Genomic DNA, 13266 nt, shown 5'->3' on the forward strand with positions numbered 1-13266 from the left:
TTCAACATAATCTATGCAATAGGTTGCCCATGTGTGATTTTCCAGTTTGTTTACAGGATATGGTGGTGCCTTAAAATCTTATTACCAAAGACTGACTTGGAATGGCTGAATTCAGATAAAACCACTGTAAGAATTGTACAATCATGTGACTTGTGAGAGATCAAGAAGGACCCCAGTTCTTGATGCCATGCAATCCAGAACTTGTAAATGCAACCTGAAGGCTTTGATTTGTTCTTGCTTTTTGTTCTGCACTTGAAAGCCCAGGTTACAATAAAGTCAGAACAGCTCCTCCTTCCTACAGCTCCACCTGGAAACAAAGCAGCTGAGATTCTTTCCCATTCAGGCAATACTGTATTTATAAGGAGTTATACATTTATACATAAATATGCAGACAGTATTTATGCCTCTGTTCTTTTCAAGTCTAAATTGATGTCATACTTTACAGGGAGCTTCTTGTTCCAGTGTTTTAGAAATGTCATGCTTTTGTTAGTTATGATGGCTGTAAATTATCTCCAATATTTCAGGCTGTGTACCAATCAATATTGATTGATCATGAACAATTGCACCTCTGATTTGCTTCTGCACATTCCTTAGGCATCTCATTGGCCATTGTGGAAAAAATATGGGACTAACTCATGACTAGTAGATACTGATTTAACTCTCCCCTTTTAAAGCTATTCAAGTTGGCAGCCATCACTGCATATTATGATAACAAATCCAGTTAAATACATACTATGTGGATGATCCTTCCCTTTATTTGTCCTGATTTTCTCATGACTCATCTTTATTGGATGACCCAAGAAAGGGAGAAATGTCTCTCCCTATCCAATTTCTCCATACAAAACAAAATATTATACACTCCCTTACTTCTTAAAAAAAAAAGCTCAGTGATGTAACATTTCCTTATAGAGGAACTGTTCTACCCTTTGATCATTTTGGTTGCTTTTTCGACATCTTTTTCAATTCTACAGAATTCCTTCTGAGGTAGAATGACCTGAAAAGTATAGAGCATTCTAAGCATGACTATGCACTTTACTAAAGCATTATAATTTTAGCAGTTTTTATTTTTGATACATTTTCTAAATATCTCCCAGATGAAAGTTGCATTTTTCTCAATAAACACATACGGAATTGACATCTTGATTGGGCTTCTATTAGAGCCCAAATAGTTCTTTCCTGGTCAATCACTCTGAGTCCTTTACCATACATACAAAATTTGGATTGTTTGTCCCAATGAACATCACTTTACATTTGTGTATACTGAACCAAAATCGCTATTATAATTCCTTTTTCTATTGTCTGAAAAAGTATTTTTGGAACTTTCTGTTGTCTCTTTTGGTTTTAATAACTTTAATAATCTGGCATCATCAGCAATTTTGGCCACTTCATTGACTATCCCAGTTTCAAATAAGTGAAGCAATAGTCTCAAAAGAGATCCTTCTGTTCCACTGTTTATATCCTTCTATTTGCAGATCTATTTATTCCTACTTGCTGTTCTTTAATTAATTACTGGTCCCTAATAAGACCTGCCCTAATTGAGTTTGGCCATAAATCTTTGGTGAGGAACTTTATTCCTTATAACCAGCCACTGTAATATATTCAAGTCCCAAACAGAGAAGGAGACAGCATTGAGCTAATTGATCTGTAATTTCAGGAAGTGATTCCTGGAAATATTGGTTAAGGCAAGCTGATTCATATCTTTTGTAGTGAAGCATCTTCCTTGTTTACCAATAAAGTCAGAGTCCTTTTCATAAAATATTTTCTTTTACACAATTTCTTAGACTGCTGGCCCGTCTCAACCTGCGTTGTTTGGAAAAGCACTCCTTCAAAACATTCCAGGTCCCACCTAATTATTTATACCAGAGTGTTCCTCTGAAATGAATGTTACTATCCAATTTTGGATCCTGATCTTGACTGTTCCCATTTTTTATTCCAATTGTAGTTTTTACCGTGTTGTTGCATTGTTGTTGGTATTGCTGTTGCTGTTGTTCACATTGGTGTCTCTTGCTGGTGGAAAGTCCTCAATGAACACTGGGGAATCTAATTCTTCACTACCTATCTCAGTGAATTGCAGAGGCCTTTGGTTAGCCATGTGCGGTGGAAGGGGGCTGCTGGGTTCGATGAAGTTCTCAACCTGGCCAAACAAGCCCCCTGTTCTCTGAATTGAAGGGAGAAAAGAAAAAGATGGTCACCTTGGTTTTCCTAAAGTCATTTTGTGTTTCAACAGTGGAGAAAACAGAGAAGCTGTAGTTAACAACTCACACTCTTGTTAGACTAAGGATCAAGCTACACATATTAAAAGTATTTTTTCTAACGTGTTTAACTCTTTCCCCTCACATCATTTTCCTGCCTAAAAGTTCAGTTTACCTGGAAAATTATTATTTGTGGTAAATAACTTTCAGGAGTAACAGGGGAGAACAATTGTGAGCAGAAGTGTAGGGTGAGGGGAAGGGCTTCCAGCTGTACCTTCCACCCTTAATTTTTGAAGAGGCATGATAACTTTTAAGTATGTTGCTTGGCATTTTTTTAGCATAATACAGAATTTGTTGAGATCACAGATTGTGTGTATGTGTTGCTGGGATAGTGAGAGACAATCTGCATAGTATATTTAAAATAATTACAAGAAAAGTTGCCTTGTTCATACCCAAGATCCAAAGTTATTTGATCATGAATGAGTTTCACAGAGCACAACTTGAGTGCATGTTATCAGGGATGGATTAAATATATTTACTACTTGAAGCATTTTCTATTTGCCCATTTTCTGAGAAATGGTGTAGTGCTATGACAATGGAGTAGCCTTACACCAGGGAGACACAGGTTTAAATTCTAAACAACCCTGAAGCTTGTTGGGATTGTCATTCTCTCTTAGCCAATGTAGAGAAATTTTATTTAGTAGAAGGACACGAAATAAGTGCGAAAAGTGCAAGCAAGAAACCTGACAGCAATGGTTAACTTGCTAACACTAAGATCCTTGTCAACTTTGCAAGAAGGATGGAAGAGTTCTCCAACTTTGATATGAGTGATTGAGCAAAGCGAGTTGCAGAGTTTGCAGAAGCAGAGTTTGCAGAGCATTTATCAAATCCCAGCTCCCTTGCTCTTTAGGTCTGTATCAGATCTTTCAAGATATAGGACTGGATGATGACTTTAAATTTTACATTTGCATCCATGGCAGAGAAAGATATGTTACCTTAGGAGATAAAATTGAACTAAACCATTTGTTTTATTTCTTTATGACTTTGTGGCATTTTTTATGTTTCTCATCAGCTAAGGCCTTTGGGTGAGCTGCAAAACTTATGAATCGATAAAAATATAAAATACAATCAAAACATCAAATAGATTTAATATCAATATGGCCAGTCCATTCAAAATGGGCTTATGAAGAATTTATTTAGGTATCTTTGTGTGTGCTCCTGAACTGCAAAATATGCTTCTTATAAAACATAATGCAGCACTTTAATATTCATTTAAGTATGTCTGGATTTTCTCTCTGTCACATTTTAGTGTAACCAAAAATGAAGTTGTTGCAGGAAAAAAATGTGCTTTTTTCTATTACTAAGTAGTTCCTGATGTGTTCTATGGGATAAAAAAAGCTGCAAAGAAGGATGTATATGTACAGACTGACACATTGAGAGGTGGGCAGGTGAAGTAGGTTTATTACTATACTTCTGTTTTGCACTGATAAGGATGGATCTGACCACTTTGCAAAAGGATATTCATTTAGCTCAGAAGGAATGCTTACAACATGAAGCCCTCTCTTCTCCATCCTTCGGAATGATGCATGCATTTTTAATAGGAGTTTAAAAGACTAACGGTAGTAGTTTAGTAATAAAGAGGAGAACAAAGGTCCTTTTGTCCTTTATAATTCTGATAATTGCAACCAAGGAAACATGTCCTATGTTCTTGGCAATGAATGATTTTAATTTGGGGAAGAGGCAAAATTGAGGAAGGGAATGATTTGTAAGAAAGCATAGGTCACAGCAGGAACAATACAGTCTGCTGTAATTTGTAGGTAGAAGATAAGGGACTTTTTAATCAGTTAATAGATCTATTCTTATACTCACCCTATAGATGCCTTCCTCCATTGCTGCCTCCACCATGGCTCTTTCAAGTTCCTCCTCTGCAGTCAGATCCCCAGAGATTGCTCTTTTGATCTCAGGAGCAGCTTCCTCTTCAATGGTCCTTAAGCCAGCCTTATTAGAAGCGAGGTAGAATCTTTTAGCATTGGAAGAGGCCATTCATACCAAAGTGGGAAAGGGATGGAGCAGCTACTGTATACCCTCAAGTCATGTACCTAGAGAATTCTTAGTTCTTAATTTAATCTTAAAGACAATCAGTTGGACAACTGCAATGCACCCAATGTGTTGCTGCTGCTTTTGAACATGACTCAGAAGCTGCAGCTGGTATAGAAAACAGTAGTTCCACTGCTGGCAGGACAATCCCACCATTGCAGAACAACACCAATTCTTGGCTCCAAACCCAACTTCAAGTGCTTATTATTACTTTTAAAACTCTTGACAATGTAGCACTAGGTTACATCAGACCAAAACATCATTTCTTTGCTGCCATCTAGTTGTTTCCTGGGTTTCTGATTCCAATAATGATGGCCATACACAGTCCTCTTGCATTAGTCATACCAGTTAAGGGCTGATATGAGTTGATATCCAAAGGACACTAGGTTGCTTAACCCTGCTCTAAATCAATTGCCAAGCATGCCAACAACAAATTCTGGAATTTCTTTAAAGACATATTGGACTTTATACATAACCATAAATCAAAACATTAGAGTAAGTGAAAATGTTTCATTGCTTATTCCTTCTCCACTTGTGTGGTAAGGAAGGGAGAATAGTATGAGACCTAACACTTTGCTCAGGTTTGCATAGGCTCACACATATAGTACATGCTGCATAAAAAGGAGTATCAACTTCAGACCACAGCAAACATATAGTACTGAAGAAATACATGACTATAAGCAGTTTGAGGAAATAAGATAGGTTGTGTGATAACAAACCCACAATACGTTCCTCAACGACATTACTTCATTGGTACAGTAGCTCTTGAAAGAACTTCAAAACAGATATGTGAAAAATGCACATAATGCACGTACATATCCCAATACAAAATTTGAAGCCCAGTGCAAAACAGAGAAACTTTCACTGTCCCTCACTCCACTGTGGGTTGAAATAAATATTTCTGATTATGAATCTGTAAAAATATGTAGCATTTCTCCTGTTTCCCACTTACCTGGATTTCAACAGCATTTTTCTTAGGTCGATATCCATAATATTCTTCCTGGCGCTTTATGAATTTTCTGAAGTGCTCCTGGATGAGGAAAGTAGCATAAAACTTTCCCACAGTAACTTCATCATCTAGAGGAATATATACAAATCAAGGCATTGCATTTATACAAAGCATATATTTATGTACCAAGCTACCCTGTAGATACTAAGCTGCTTGAGAACTTATAAGTAGGTCTGTGATAAGCTGCTTCACAAGGACTAGAAATGGAAATAAAGACCAAAAGTCTCTTGATTGTCGGAGGACTCACCTCCAATTGGTGGAATGACTTGATCTAAAAGCTTCATGCTGGTTCTTTTCCAGATTTTTTTGATAATCATCCTCAGCTCTTCATTGGCTTTCTCAAAGTTACCTACAAAGCACCAATCATACAAAATTGCTTTATACCAATACAGACCTCTAGCTTGTCCTATCCAAGACCCCCTACTCTTATTAGCAGCAATTTTCTATCACCTCAAGGAGAACCTTTCTACCTGAGATCTTTATAAACTGAAGAGGACAGCTTCATGTCTTCCTGTAAAATACAGCTGGTCCTCATTATTCAAGGGTACTGGTCCAGCCTAAGAAAACCATGATAACTAGAGCTTGAAAAATGGTAGACAAAACTCTGTTTATCATTTTGCACATGTGTTAAAACCCTCCAAAAATCCTCTTCCAAAGAGAATTGCATGCCTCAAAATGCAAATAATCAAAACCCTTTATCATGGATAACAAACTCTGGTCTGTGTTCACCAACAATGGATATGCAAACCTCAATTAATGGAAGCATGGGAAACAAGGGCCACCTATATCTTCTCTACCACTCGCCTGTGGCTCTTTCTTGACTGATTTTGTATCACATTTCTTCATTTATTTAAATTTAAAGGCCACCCAACTCCCAATGACTCTGGGTGGCTCATTTTACTAAATGAGGCTGCAACTAAGGGTCAATTTAAATATTAAGGTGGTTCAAATCCTCCATAATCCTAGTGCTGGACAAACCTGTTAGTATTTGCTTTTCGAAAACACAGGTTCTTCAAAGCCCTAGAGCTCTAGTAGCAGTGTATTGGCACAGATCCCTACTAAAATTACTTATGTTAATTTATGACAGATGAAGACTTGACTCTGAGGTCTTGTGATTAAATGCACTAGAAAGGCATTAGTTACTATTGATTTATAGCCTCTACTGTTGGCCTTATGTAATTGTGCAGTAATGGATTTTAGGTCCATGTTTCTATTGGTATATAAGGTGATTAATGTTCTTTCACATTCATTAAATAATAGAAGCTATGAAAGAACGCAGTGAAATTATTCCTGACGTAACATTGGCAGTTTCCTCTCTTACCTTCTGTCTTGATCTTGAGAGCAGTTCTCACCAGAGCAAAGAGTGTGGCATTGAAAGTAACTGTGCCATCACTATTCAGTGGCATATTCATGCCCACTAGGCGCTGCAAAACACACAGAAACATATGCCAAAAAGACAACATATTATGGTTGGATTTACACATAGTACTATTTTACAATCTGGTTTGTTTCTGATTTACTAAACAAATCATGGTAAAAAAAGAATCCTACTTTGGTATGATGTGTGATCCCAGCTTTTACACATACAAACACATTTTAATAGCCATGACTGTCTGTATTTGATACTCCTAAACAGGATGGAACACCAGTCTTTCATTCCTATGAAGACTTCAGTGCCATTTTGTGTAGCAGAACAGAACAGAAATGAGATGGAGTCTACATAGGATTGATAAAGAAACATTCTCCTTTAGCCAGTTACCTTGCAAGCCACACGGTGTGGACAAAATTTCCCAAACCCCAGGGGAGGCTGGATTCGTCTCAACAAAGTTACCACATCTAGATGCTTAATTCGGCCCCTGAGGTAAGACAAAAGATAGTCATGTTTTATACATCAGTTGTAGAAATAGAACTTTGATCTGTAACTCAGAAACTGGAGCCCACAATTTAGTGTCCTTTTAGCCATTTTTTAAAATCAAAGTGAATCAGCACACATTTCTGTTTTATGTTTTTGATCAGCTAGTATGGTGTATGACCTGAAGTGTGTGTCACAAAGCATTCCTGGAAGAGGCTGATAATTTTCCATGTAGGAAACTGGGAAATTAGCTGTGCAAACTCCAGCTGTGCAAACTCTCAATTCCTTTCAAGCCTTGTAGACTGGCATTCTTTACAAATCTGTGACATGCAAATAAAGCAATATAGGCAGATTGAGAAGGGTCAGTATGTGGTTCACACATCCCACAAAGCCATAACATGGTTTGTTAGGTTCTGCATTTAATGCAGACCCAGCCATTGCAGTTTGCAGACCAACTACAAGTTTATGGCTTGCATATGGTGTGAACCAAGCCAATAGTGATTTGGTCAGTAAACCATGGCTAAACAAGGCATGCTTTAGTGTAATATGTTGCCTCAATCAGTTTCTTCATATCACTGACAAAACAAGAGTTTGAAATCTCAACTTTTCAATGGGTGATCATGACCATTCCCAGTTTCCTTGCAAGACTGTTTATCATAAAGAAAAGTGAGACAATCCCATTAAGGGATGAGTGTTGGGGATAGTAGTGACAGCCTTCTTTTGGCTCCTCTTTGCTGGAGGACAGGTTTATACAGCCAGGGGTGGGCCTGTTATACTAGCTTGTTGCATCAGATATAACGGAAGACGCTATCCCATGCTGAAATACTTCAGCTAGCTTCCTAGGCAGATTGCGGGGAGGACAACATCTTGCATGCCTCAAGCAGCAAAATGTTTTCAGCACTTTGAGCACATTGCTGTATGATAAACACATGCTTTTGTGAAAGATAACTCTCAGGAAGAAACTACATTTATCAAAGGATATTGCACACTTGTAATTCCATGAATGGCTCCTTGATCGTGCTTATTCTTGGAAAGTCCATTTCTACACCTAATGCAGCAATAATAGTAATCTGGACTCCTCTGTTTCCAGAACAGCTAGTCGTTCTAAATGTACGCTCCAATAGCTTGAAAACAAAAGATTACCAATTTTGTTTATGAGCAAAGGGATCTCCATCCGTTTTGAACAGGAAACTTTAGAAATACAGGCAGTAGTGAATGCCCACAACAAAAACAGGAAATTTAGCCCACTAATATCTATATTAGTATATAAGATTGTATCATAATCTCCCTCTTAGATGATGTTATTATATTTTATTATACCCCTTTGATATTCCTATTATAAATACACTTGCAAATAAATCCATGAATATTCCAAGAAAGTGTCTTATGATTTCAGCCTATGTTTTACACTTAAGCTGAAATAGATTGAAAGCAAAGCAAAAGTATCACCTTTCTCATTCTGTAGATACATAAGTGAATACCTTTCAGGCACTCATTTCAGATAGCATTTTTAGAAAGGAACACTGAGCTTGCTTTTCATTTTCAGTGGAGCAATTCACTGCAATCTACCAACAAAGAAGTTCTCACGTGGCTTCAGGATCATATTCTGCCCAGATTCTTTTGAATTCATCCAGGTGGTGGGGACCTAAGATGGACCAATCCCGTGTGAGGTAGTCAAAATTATCCATGATGACAGCAACAAAGAGATTGATAATCTAAGGAGAAACGCATTAGCACATTTCAGGTGAATGTGTCTGAGCATCATCAAGGGATTTTCTTTGGCATCAGAGGGATTCATGATCCTAAACTCTTGACTGTGCTGCATAAACTAACTGGCTGATTTTCTCAGACAATAAGACAATATTTCCATAAATTCTGGCTTTCATGTATCTGAATGGTTTCACAAGTTCAGACACGAACCAAGGTAGGAATTAGGACATGAACAGAAAAGTGATCATTATAAAAGGATGAGCACAGATAATGATCCTCAGCATTTCATTTCTTAAATCCCACCAATCACTCTATCAAAGTCCCACCACGACAGAAACAAAAAGCCCACTTTTTCCAAGGCAGACATGCATGTTATTGCTTTATCAGTTAAAATAAGTTTTAAGTACATAGATTTCAAGTCTCCCCCTCTTTCCAATACTGGCCTCCCTCTAATATGTGCCAAAAGGAGGTAACGAGAAAGGCATCTTTCTCATAAATGTACAAATCAACCAGTCAACCTGCTTCACTTCATCTGTCCTTTTCTGCAGTGGAACGTGTACCACCAGCTCAGACGCACTCCTAATATACCACAGAAGAGCATACTATCATGACATCTTGGATAGATTCACATACTGCACTAAACCATAACAATGTGCTTGCTTTCAGTTTAGTGCAGAGGTGGGTAACCTATTTATTTATTTAGATATTATTAGATTTATATCCTGCCTTTCATTCAGGATTTATATCCTGTCTTTCACATGCCATCCATGATGTATGAATGGCATGTGAATTCCCAACTCTTATTTTCTTACTCCTGGAGACTTTCAGATCATGTTGGTCAATTTGACAGTGAAAATAAGAAACAATATAGATACGCTATGCTTGCAAAACCTGTAGTATACCTCTTGTATCTGTAAAAAAATTGAACACTCCTAAAATAATTGAAGTTTGAGAATATAACAAATAATTTTAATAGATTCCCTTGCCATTGCAGTCACACTCAGCCTTACACAGAAAATAACCTTAACACAGCACAATCATGCCCTGAAAATACCTATTTTCCCTGTTGCCCCCATGACGCTTTCCTCATTATTAGGTTCATCAGCTTTAAAGCAATATTTTCCTCCTCATATTGACACTATCTTACCCCAGATCCCACATGTTTTGTTACTCATTATCAGATGACAAGTTGTGGATGTAACCACGGATGTGGTGCTCCTTCCTGCTCTGCAGCCTTTACCACTATAGTCAGCGAGTTTTCCATTCTGTACATCCTAGCTATTAGCACATTCATGGCAGGGTCTGCCTTCCTCCTCTCTAGAGCAATTTCATTCTTCTCAAAGGTTTTGTCTTTTAGTTTATTGAGGTATGGGAGAAGAGGAAGACAACTAGCCAAGAGAAGCCCAGACAGCATTGTGAAATGAGACTCATTCCATTGCTGCTATACTGCTCTGATTGCTGGATGTTTTCCATGCTGGCTGGTGACCTGCTGAAGGGGAACAACAGGATAGCCAGAGAAGAAAGTCCACCACCTTGCCTATAATGATTGGCCGACTCCCAAAACCTTTCAGCAATCTCTTGGAACAGAAGTAATGGAGACAGGATAGAGACTGGCAATAAGAACAGTAAATGTTATACTGGCATTGTTCTGGAAGGACTCAAGATAGGAATTCATAGCATTTTAATTTGGTACTGGGGAAAGATCTGAAGAAGTATACTTAAAAGGGGAAGAAAAGGAATATTCCAAAGTGCCATTTATTTGCAGTAATGTTCCTTCAGGAATTATCTGTGCTGACATTTGAGAAAACTCAAATGAAACAAATGTGAAATCTGATATGGAGGCAAACAGGTTAAAAAGTTATTTCGACTGACAAAACAGAAGCAAAGCTTTGCTAACCTCCTTAAGCCTTATAAAAGGAATAAAGGCAAGCAAACTTTCCTTCTTTTTTTACTCCTGAGTTGGCCTCTAATCACCCTTCATAAGCAAAGGAAATCAATTAATCTTAATATCTGTGACTTCATATTCCCTGGTTCCATGGTCAGTTTAGTCAAGTTTACATTTCAGTGGAGTCGAGGGTCATAGACCGTGAACAGCCTAAGCTCTAGAGACCAGTGGTCAGCAGTTCCTAACACTAATTTATGGAATCATCTTAACAGCCTGCCGTCATTTTTAATGAAATGAAGTATGCGCAGAGGCAGGGGCATCCTGGGCAAAAAATAGCTTTTTGTTGTTCATGTCTTAGAAGTAATTTGAAAAAGTCGCTGGCAATGGCAGCCACAATGTACAAAGACTGTATATTGTTCTACCTCTGGCCAAATAGTTTTTGCAGGTGTTGAAACAGAATGAAACCATGAAAAAAACCTGCCCAGAAGTGATGGACAATTCCTATCACAAACACCACTTCCTCTTTTTTTCACATCACTTTCAATGTTCTGGGGAGAAAATGCCACACAATCCTGTGTTTCTGGTCTTGTTTTCATCCTAAAGACTTGGTTTGGCACAATCTTTACAGCTGCTGCACTCTGGCGTTGGAAGGGGCAACAGATTCACTACTCCCACGTGACAGACACAAGCGAACCCTTGAACTTAAAGTAATGCACAGTTCATTATCATGTTACAGTGTAATCTTTGGAAGCGTGAACTGTGTGTCAAAAAGTCTCCAGTTCAAATCACATTGGCCATAAGGTGTTGGGATCTAGTCAGCTTGAACACCTCATCTGCAGCATGGAGGTGGGGTGGGGGTAGAAATCTGTATACTAAAAGTGAACTTAGGAGTTAAGTTCTGGTGGGTAAGTAACCAAAATGGTTACAGGGAGGTATTTGCATATTTGAAGGAGCCCCAAAGTTTGTGAAAGGAGGGGGGAAACTGTAGAAAAATAAATCTAAACAACAAACCGAACCAGCCCGATAATAATGAGAATACTCAGAAATAAAAGAATGTGGAATGTCTGTTTGGGAGAGGATGTGACATGGAAAACTGGAGAGCAAAAGGGAGAATGGAATGAAGACTGCTGAACTGAACATTGGTTGAATTGATCAGGAGCGCTGCATTAAATGCTGCAACATTTCATTGCATATTCCACTTAAATTATTAATCTACCTATATCAGGTTATTATAAAGGTTATAGATGCGCTGCCTTCTTTTCAACCTGTTGGTCCAGTTCAAACATTTTTCTTCTTCAGTGTTTTCTCTGCATACTGGAATATGAAAGCTAGGTCACTTAGTCCAATCCCATTCCCTTGACAGTTCTGAAAACCTGTTGCCACAGATTTTAGTAGTCATCCAGCCTCAAAACCTTTAACAACAGGGGGCCCACTATCCTGTGAGGCCATCTATTCCACCATCAGACAGCTTTTACTGTCAGGAAGCTTAGCTAAAATTACAGCCAGGAACTTTTCTCTATCATCTTGGCGACTAGCATTTCAAATAGCTAAATGTAAGAACTGAAGAGATTTGTCTACAGCATGTGAAAAAGGGGCACATTGTTCTCCTGGGCACACCTTTAATTGTGAATAAATGAACAACTGAATGAACTCCACCTCTTATATTTAGTTTCCATTCTGCTGATGCCCCATTTATCTGTATGTTGCAGATATACACTGGGTGCGCAAGACATAAGAACCTGATATGAGAAAGAAGGAAGGAAAAAAACATACCAGGAATGCACACAGCATGTAAAAGCTTACAAAGTAGAAATAAGCAAAGCCTGTGCCACAAGTGTATTCTTCTCCAGGGGCATATTCAGACTCAGGGTCACACAACTTGCCATAGCTGGCAGCTAGTAAGATCTCCTGCCAGGCCTCACCCGTGGCACACCTAGAGAAACAGGTAAAGTAGGACAATGCATAATATTCCATATGAGCCTAACCCAGCAAGTAATCGAGAGTGGATTATAAAAATAATTCAGCAATGTAATTAACCTCCTCTAAAAGTATACAGTATCAATCAAAACTTTTCTGGATTGTGTTGCAGGAATTACAATCAAGTTGATACATATTACCCTTTCTGATGGCAATTCCCATTTACTTATCCTTTTGGTCAACTGTTTTAGAATAAATTGGAAAAATAACTCAAGGATAGTTGGAGTAATTAATTCTACTGCTGACTTTACTCTCCATCTCTCCCAAGACGTTGGGAACAGTTGCTATTCAAATCGTTACATTATTTTTTTTCGTTACTTGCCAGATTCACTACCTACTGCAAAACCCTAGAAAACCACAGTATGTACAGTATTTGGCTAGGTCAATGGTATTTAAAAGTGTGGGAAATAGTACTGTTGAAAATTAATTCCTTGAATAGGAATTGTTTTATTCAAACATTATCTCCATTGTATTTAAGCCAACTCAATAGCTCCTAACCCACTGAAGCCTTCCAAATCACATTTGAAAAATGTGCCTTTCTATT

The 13266-nt window shown here is 38.0% G+C and overlaps 1 protein-coding gene across 1 annotated transcript in view; it reads right to left on the reverse strand.

Moving 5' to 3' along the window:
* Positions 1–13266, reverse strand: part of CACNA1S (calcium voltage-gated channel subunit alpha1 S) — a 66166-nt gene that overhangs the window by 5578 nt on the left and 47322 nt on the right. Inside the window, exons 34-41 of the mRNA XM_088153524.1 lie at positions 12519–12678; positions 8738–8865; positions 7058–7154; positions 6620–6722; positions 5546–5647; positions 5242–5366; positions 4062–4190; positions 1950–2158 (exon numbers count right to left, since the gene is read on the reverse strand). Coding sequence (XP_088009650.1) covers positions 1950–2158; positions 4062–4190; positions 5242–5366; positions 5546–5647; positions 6620–6722; positions 7058–7154; positions 8738–8865; positions 12519–12678 — 1053 coding nt within the window. The remainder of the gene's footprint in view (positions 1–1949; positions 2159–4061; positions 4191–5241; positions 5367–5545; positions 5648–6619; positions 6723–7057; positions 7155–8737; positions 8866–12518; positions 12679–13266) is intronic.

Source organism: Python bivittatus, unplaced genomic scaffold (assembly GCF_059951505.1).
Source record: "Python bivittatus isolate LINGU-HERP-01145 unplaced genomic scaffold, Pbiv_v1 ctg000700_np1212, whole genome shotgun sequence".
Taxonomy (NCBI): Eukaryota; Metazoa; Chordata; class Lepidosauria; order Squamata; family Pythonidae; genus Python; species Python bivittatus.